At 35.2% G+C, this 7,997-nt stretch overlaps 2 protein-coding genes across 2 annotated transcripts in view; both read right to left on the minus strand.

Annotated features, from left to right (window-relative positions):
• On the minus strand, positions 1-5,184 carry cops9 (COP9 signalosome subunit 9). Its single transcript, XM_007555729.2, has 3 exons — positions 4,988-5,184; positions 4,155-4,227; positions 1-158 (listed from the first exon to the last, which is right to left on the minus strand). The coding sequence occupies exons 1-3, from the start codon at positions 5,048-5,050 to the stop codon at positions 121-123; spliced, it is 174 nt and encodes a 57-aa protein (XP_007555791.1). The 5' UTR covers positions 5,051-5,184; the 3' UTR covers positions 1-120.
• Positions 5,185-6,137: 953 nt separating this feature from the next.
• otos (otospiralin) overlaps positions 6,138-7,997 on the minus strand; it is a 2,245-nt gene continuing 385 nt past the window's right edge. The window contains exons 1-4 of the mRNA XM_007555730.2: positions 7,876-7,997; positions 7,729-7,792; positions 7,386-7,409; positions 6,138-6,394 (exon numbers count right to left, since the gene is read on the minus strand). The exon at positions 7,876-7,997 is cut by the window's right edge and continues 385 nt beyond it. Of these exons, the coding sequence (XP_007555792.2) occupies positions 6,207-6,394; positions 7,386-7,409; positions 7,729-7,792; positions 7,876-7,997 (398 nt within the window). The 3' untranslated portion in view covers positions 6,138-6,206. The remainder of the gene's footprint in view (positions 6,395-7,385; positions 7,410-7,728; positions 7,793-7,875) is intronic.

Raw genomic sequence — 7,997 nt, forward strand, 5'->3', positions numbered from 1 at the left:
AGTGGAAACACAAAGACTTTATTTATTTTAATAGCATACTTAATCACCAATATGAGAGTCTGTACAAATAAAAAGAGAAATTAAAGACAGTTTTCTTCATCTGTGTTGTGTACGCTGTGATCACTGCAGGTCATCGTCGTCGAACAGATCCTCAAAGTCTGAAAACAGGAAGAAGGAAAAAAGGAAGAGGAGAGAACCGCCAGGTTAGGATGAGTCCAGCTGTTTTCCACCAGACTCCTACCTCTCAGCTAATTATTCTGAAAATGATAAATGTTTTTTTTTCTTCTCCCACTCAAGCTGAGACGCTCACTTTAAATGAGCTAAAACTTCCCCCTCAATAAGTGAATACAGGCTGGCATGGATCCAAAAGGTTTTTGTCTTACTTTGCACTTAAAAAAAGACATAATCAAAACAGCTTCTGTATCCACCCACACACATTTCATATGGTTATATAACCTCAAACAGAAACGGAGATGTTTTCCTTTGCAAGAAAAAGATAAGTAACCCTTATTATTGAGACGAAGCATCCTAAAATGATTTTCTTTTGTAAAACTCCTATTGGCTGTTTTTATTAATTTTTTTACAGGATTGAATTATAAATTAGTCAAGTGTTTAAACTCAATCCTCTGTTGGTGATGTTGTCCAGTTTATATAGAAAAATCTGTCAGGTCTGAGCTAATGTCAGGTTGATTCAGTAACAAAGTTAATATTTATATTTTTATATTTTTGATATTAGAGCCAAACCAACCAACCAATAAATGAGGTGGATTTGCAGATTCACCTGGTCCTGGGTTTTTCTGTGGAACGTAGCTCCAAATTATTTGTGAAAATTCACTTTTTTTGTTTGTACAGCAAATCTAAGATATTCATTTTGTGTTACTATTTTTAAATTTTTGGATAATGTGTAGTTTGACAGGAAGGAGGGTTATGAGAGAGGGAGACGTCATGCGGCAAATGTCACCAAGTAATATATTTTTGACATATTTTAAACAAATGTAATCATATACAATGTTTCATGAGTAATTTTTTCATATTTTATTTGTTTTAAGCTGTTATTATTATTAATGTGAATTTTAGCTATGTTTAATTTTACAAATGCTAACTGCTCTGTAGTTTGTTTAGGATTATTTATTGTATTTTATTTAATGCATAAGGCTTAAGTGAACCACCAACTTGACTTTCTCTTTTGTTAAAATAAATACAGTGAACTAGAGTGAGTCTGTTGAGAAGTCGGCCATATTGGACCTCAGGCAAACATAGAAGAGTTACACATTGTGATTTTCTGATATAACAAACTAATCAGTAAAATGAAAATGACTTAAAATCTAAACCTTCCAGGGGTATGAGTTAGAACCCAAAATTTGTCTTTTCTACATGCATTGACTGTTTTACGGCGCTCAGCTGACCTTCTACAGAGACCTGGTGGTAAATGTCAAATCATCTCCCAACCAAACAACAGTTTGAAGTATCACCACTGCGCTGCACATGGCAGGCGGCCCAGACGCTACAACCAAATGTTATTAAGTCACTCTGCTGCGGCCTGATCAGCAATCTGTGCAACAATGAACCACTGTGCCTTCAGCTCATCAGAGGGAGAGAAACGCACTCTGCAGCTCCACTTATTCTGTATATTAATGTCACATTGAGCAGATCCAACCAGCAGGACGGAAAGCAGGGATGTCCAAAATACCAAGGGCCAAAATCACCAAGTTGAAATTTCCTCAATTAGGAAACACAAAAATATCAATGTGAATTATTTCTCTATTGCCTGGACAATAATAAAGAAAACATAATATTTTATGTTTACAGTCATTTGACTTCTTGGGATTGTTATTTTCCATTTTTTAAATCTATAAATTGTTTTTAGTTTATTCCCAGCAACGAAAATAAGAATTTTCTTCTACAAACTTTGATGCATTTAGCCAAATGTAATAAAGTCTGTTTTTGAGCAAAACCTCGCTAAATGTTTTTGGCATGACTTATGAAATAAAAAATAAAAGGATAATAAAAACAGATTAAATAAATAAAAAAAATATTTGTGTTGTACTTCATGTTTTCCATATATGAAGATAAAAACTTGCCACAGAAAATCTCATCCTAGAGAAATAACAAAAAGTGTCACAGGGTCAATCTTCTTGAATGCGGTCAAAGGGCCGCACAAAATCAATCCAAGAGCCACAAATGGCCCCCGCCCCACACTTTGGACACCTTTGACTTAATTGATGCCTTTTCTAAGATAAATTTGCACCCCAGTGCTGCTTTTAATGAATCCGATCACAGGACGCAGATGTTCAAAGGTGTCAGAGAGTTCATTAGAGACATTTATAAAATGATTTTCATTTACAACTCCAACTTTTTGAAGTTTTCTAGACTTTTTCAAGGAGTTTTGATTACCCAGTGGACATTTACATGCAAAACATTGATATTGTCTGGTTTTAGTGATCTAAATTTTGTTTGATCCAATATCTCTAAATAAAAAGTAGAGCAACTGTGTGTAATTTAGATGTACTGAAAGGTTTGGAAGACAAAATTAAAGAACAAACAGCATCATGAAGTCCAAGGATGAGTCCGGGAAGAGGTTCTGGAGGAGTTTAAGGATTAAACATAAACCTGTTTAGTAAACTTTAATTGTCTAGAAAGTCCGCTTAATTTGTGGACTTTCTAGAAAAGTCCTTCATTTGTGGACTTTTAGAGTTCGATTAGGTGTGAACACCTAATCAAACTCTGATGGGGACCAAAGAAGTGAATCTGGTCCATCTAAAAACCTCCGTCTTGGTTCGATTAAAACGAACTCTGGTGCTGTTTGCATGTGAACGCCAAGTCGACCGGAGACTGCTCCCGACTACAGCACAGGGCATTCTGGGTAAATACAACCAAAACAAACACGCTAGTTTAGCATTAGCGGGAGAAATGACTTGTGGTCTTTTACCAAAGACAAAAGAGAAATACTACAATCGCTAAAATCTAAAGTTGCACTCAGTGTCTTCTTCTGAGATGTTTGTGTTGTTTCCTTTGTTTGTTCATATTGCAGCGCCCCCACAGATGTGGAGGGGAACACGTTTTCCAGAGAGTTTGGTAAAAGTGAACCTCTCCAGTTGAAATGTAACAAATGTTGCAATTTTGGTTCCCAATGAAATCAGAACCACTGGACTATCAGGTGAGAAAACATCCAGGATTAGGTCATAAAACAAACTTTGAACATCTCACAGCTCTGTGAGATGTTTTAGGTCGAGATGTCACGTTAAAAGTTTGAGGTTGTAACGTGACAAATGTGGGGAGTGTTCAAAGGCTGCAGATTTGGAATAAGCAAACTAATACCAGCTAAATCTACTTTTTCAGACTTGCTAGGAAACCCAGCTATAAGCTGAATGGTTTTGAACTTGTGCTCATTGATGAAGCAGGTGAGGCTTTTATTGAAACACCCTCTATGGAGAGAGTTTCTAAGAGTGCAGGCATTTAAAGCGGCTGACTGACTGAGGCGAGGCGTCCCACTGAGTTTCAGTCTGAAAGCACCTATAAACTCACTTTACCATGCAACAGCATCGTCTTTTTAACAATCAGCTCTTTTTCTTTCTAGGTCATGTGCTGCTGAGCCAGAATTGTTCATCTGGGAGCCAGCGCTGCAAGACAGAAAACAGATTAGCTGGGTATTTTTCTGTGCTCCACCCGCACGTTAGCTGCTGTTCAGAGCGAGAAGCAACAGGACTTTTTCTAAGGTTAATGTGAAACAATAATGTGGTTCAGGGAACAAACTAGATTACAAGTTTCACATTTCCTTGGAGCTTAGCATGCTGGTTTCTACCTTGGAGGGGGAAATTTTCTTAAAATACCATGGGAAAGTTTTAGTTAACCTCGTTTTCAGTCAAATGAAGCTGCTAATTTAATTTCAAATTGCCTAAGAATCACACATGTGTAACATTTCTATTCATTATCGTTAAAATTGTACTAATAAGGCACATCAAAAGAGGCAAATAAAATTATTTGCTTGATAAAATTGAGCAAACATTACCTACACATCTCTACAGAACAAAAAAAAATAGTCTCAGGTTTTCTTTAAACCATCTCTGATGTTTGGAAACATTTTAGGAAGAAGAACTGAAGTTTAGGTCTGAACAAACTCAGTGGTTAGTGAATAATCCAGCTCGGTGTCTTACCATTAAAGAAATCTGAATGAACGGCTTTCTCGTTGGCTGCTAGGTCCATCAGCAGGCCGCTGCTGCCCCCTGCCTGTTGACACACAGCATTGCATTACTGTACATGAGCGGAAAATGGAGCAAAGCACAAATTTATATGCAGGAAAAGCTGATGATTAATAGAGAATGAAGCCAACTTGACTACACCAGTATTTCAGTAAACTTTTTTTAGGTACGAATATTACATATATTTATGTTTATTCTGACTAAATAAAATAGAAATATATGGTTATAAAACACTTAGTTTGATTTAAGGGCTTGAGAATGTTGTACAAGTCAATCTAGACAGTGTAGAATACAATTTAAACGTTGAGTTCAATAATTTAAATATAAAAAGGTAAAACTCATTTCATATGTAATTATTTTTAACAGTTTTGATACCGTTTCGCTTAAAGCACAGATTAAAATAAGTCATAAAACCTTAATTTAAATTAATAGAAATAACAAATTAAGCTTTATATATATATTTTTTGAATTTTTTTGTTAAAAGAAAACATAAACTCAATTCCTTGTAAAAATGCAAAAATGTTGAATAGAACCAGAAAATAAAGCAAATCGTGCTTACATTACTTTTTGGATCTGCATAAATAGTAGCAGTCTGGTTTGTTTTTGGTAAACATGAATGTTGACTTCTCTATTAGGTTGGAGCTGAAAATATTTTTATATTTAGAAAGACCGTGTGCTTTAAAATTTGTATCACTGTTAACGCAAACACGGCAGAAAATAAAAATGAGTTTAATTGTTGTTAGCATTAGCACTCATATTAGCATTAGCTGTTTAAACTTTAAACCGACCTCGTCCAGGTCCACGTAAGGTCCGGCTCCTTCTGGAAACATCTCGTCCACTGCAGGCTTCATCTTCTTCTCTTTTTCTGTTTGTTTGTTTTAACGCTAAACTCGTTTAAAACCGCTCAGTTTGTTAATAGCAAAACTGGCTAACTTCCGGCAAACACAAAACAACAGTGTGCGACGCTTATTTGAGTCCGCCTTAAACGCTTGCCCGTCTCATTCGGTCCACTAACCCAACAATGAGAAACGAAACAAAAAAAGAGGATAATATCATAATTTTACCTCATAATTAAGGTGGTTGAACGGCATTAAAATCAATCTCAGTATTTTCAGTCCGTACAGACAAATAACAATGCTAGTAATAATTATTAATATTTTTTATAAGTAATAGTAATCATAGTATCAGTACTACTAGTTATCATTATTTAATTTTATATTATTCATTTTTAATAACTTTTCATCATGTTATTTATGCAATCAATACAATTATTTTAAAATAATCTGGCTGTTACTGTATAAATGTTTTTCTATTTCTTTATATTATTTTTTTCCCACCATATGGAGATGAATGGCAAGGAGTAGTAAGGTTGTTAATGTTTGTTCGTGTTTAATTATCTATTTTATTGTTTTACTTATACTTTGAAATGCAAAAAACTTAAATAAGTTTTAAAATATAGGGGGGAAAAAACCTAGGGAATGCATTATTCTAATGATGGGATGTTTTTCCCTGACTAATTTGCTCACTTTCCTTTTAAATGCTTTGGTGCAATGTTTGTTTGTAAAAATGTTATAGATTTCTTTTGCATTTTTGCTCTCTGTATTCTGCTTCTTTGCTCTGAGGATAACAAACATTTTTAAGCTTCCTGACCCTAATTACTCTTGTTGAAATTTCAACAACAGAATAACATTTATTTAAGGGATTTCATCAATACTCCCCATCAAGTGGCATTCTGCTTGTTGCTGGCAATCCCTGGGATTAATACATATAGATGAATAGATTCCTTAGACACTTTTATCTAGAAGCAAAATGTCTTGTTTATTTTTTACACATTACATGGATATATTATGCAGTTCTACCAACAAAGCTTCACTGTTCCCTATATTCATCGCTATGCTTCAAACTATTTAAGGTAGATATAAAGGCTCTGTGTCTATATTCCCTTTTTCTTTCGCCCTCTCCATCAGAATATTTTGGTTTCGTTCTCTAAACATCCTGGCTGTCCTCTCAGTGTTCATGTCCGGCGTTGGTCTCGTATCCCAGGGTGTCTCCAAGGTGCTGGTGGGCGTAGAACGCCCGAGCCATCTCGTTGATGTGGCTGTAAGCGCCGATGGACCTGAAGTATTCGATGTAGTTCCAGAAGTCTGAGGTGGAGTAAGGCCAGTAGGGAACAGCTGGAGGTTCGTCATATGGAACTGAACGGGACAGAACGACAGCTGGCTTACAGGAAACAGGCATTTATATGCAATACTTACAGTTTTATCAGGTTTTAATTACTTAAATCAGTTCAATAACAGACTTTGACAATAAAGGCTCGATGTATTGATGGTGTATTAAGATAAACAATGTGAGAAAATTTGTATTTGCACCACAAGGAAACTAAACCAAAGGGTTTTACAGCATCACTGTAAAAGTTTCCTCCTAACATATTTGGACAATTAATCACCAACACTTTTATTTGAAATTATCTTATGAAGTATAATTTTGTGATTGAGATGCTGTTAGGAAAACAACAATGTCTTATGTATAAAACAACAACAAACAGATAAATCAACTTTATCTGTTGATTTATCTTTAGCTCTACTTCTACACTCTGAATCCATTTTGAATTAAATCAGTAAAGTCCAATAAAATTTTAAATTTCAAATAATTTTTTATATAGCAACCATTAAACAAATTTAAACAAAAACAAACAGTAAAATAAGAGAAAACCTCCATAAAATTAATTTACATAATTCACAAAAAGTGCTGAGAAGCGTAAAAGGTGTCAGTTTCAGTGTAATGTATGTACATATTTATGTATTTTTATTATTTTATGTACATATTTAATTTCCCCTTTGGATCAATAAATTATTTTTTTGAATTTGAAAACCTTTAAATCTGGTCAACTGTTTGATTATCGGGGGGAAAATATTCTAAATCTGAGGTTAAATGAGAAACGTGATTGTCTAAATTATGTTTTTAATGAATTATAATCTCAGTTTACAGCTCTCCTTATTGTGATTCATTAAATCACTTGACTAATCCCCACTAACACATTCAAAAAAATCCTCTCAGCCAGAGGAGTAAATATGGATGAACATTGTGATTTTCTGCAGATTTGGTCCCTAAAATATCTGCAGAAATGTAAGTTTGAAGGTTGTAAGAAGATAAAGATGGATATATTTAGTTTGAATGAAAGTGTACCTCCTTCTGGGACGACTCTGGCCACTGTGAGGCGAAAAGAGAGACAGAGAAAAAAGAGTTAACATTCCCAAACAGTTTTCCCTGAACAAAGAAGGGATTCAGTCCTAAAACTAAAAGAGGTTTCTTTCTCCATGTTCCTCAGCAAACATTTTTCCCCTTACTGAACAAACACAGACCCACAGACTGCTCTTTCTGTTCACAGCTAAAACTCTCATCTCAGTCAAACCACTTGCATCCAACTTGATCAACAAATAAACAAAAAATCAGATACAAAACTATTTTCTTTTTCTTCCATCCAGCAGATGATTAGTGGAGATTTTAACATTAATATGAAGAAACTCACCACAGAGATAGAAGGAAAAAATGCAGAGGAGTGCGCTGATCCACAACAGCTTCATCTTGAGCTCCTAATTAAATGGAAAAAAGTTAATTTGTTGCCAGTTTGTGGGCTAAAGAAGTGTTTAGCGCAGAGTGATTGCACCACCTTTACCTGATCAGAGTTTGCTGCAGTTGGTCTCCAGGTCCGCTGCGGAGTGTGGGGGCCAGCATGAAGGAGCCCAGCTCCAGCACACACACACTCACACACACACACACACACACACACACACACAC

Source organism: Poecilia formosa, unplaced genomic scaffold (genome assembly GCF_000485575.1).
Source record: "Poecilia formosa unplaced genomic scaffold, Poecilia_formosa-5.1.2 Scaffold72, whole genome shotgun sequence".
In the NCBI taxonomy this organism is placed as follows: domain Eukaryota; kingdom Metazoa; phylum Chordata; class Actinopteri; order Cyprinodontiformes; family Poeciliidae; genus Poecilia; species Poecilia formosa.

Coding starts and splice junctions, on each gene's coding strand:
- cops9 (XM_007555729.2), bottom strand. CDS start 5,050: ATGAAGCCTGCAGTGGACGAGATGTTTCCAGAAGGAGCCGGACCTTAC. Junction 4,228..4,987: donor CTTACGTGGACCTGGACGAG/GTCGGTTTAAAG, acceptor GTGTGTCAACAG/GCAGGGGGCAGCAGCGGCCT. Junction 159..4,154: donor TCATTCAGATTTCTTTAATG/GTAAGACACCGA, acceptor TCCTGTTTTCAG/ACTTTGAGGATCTGTTCGAC.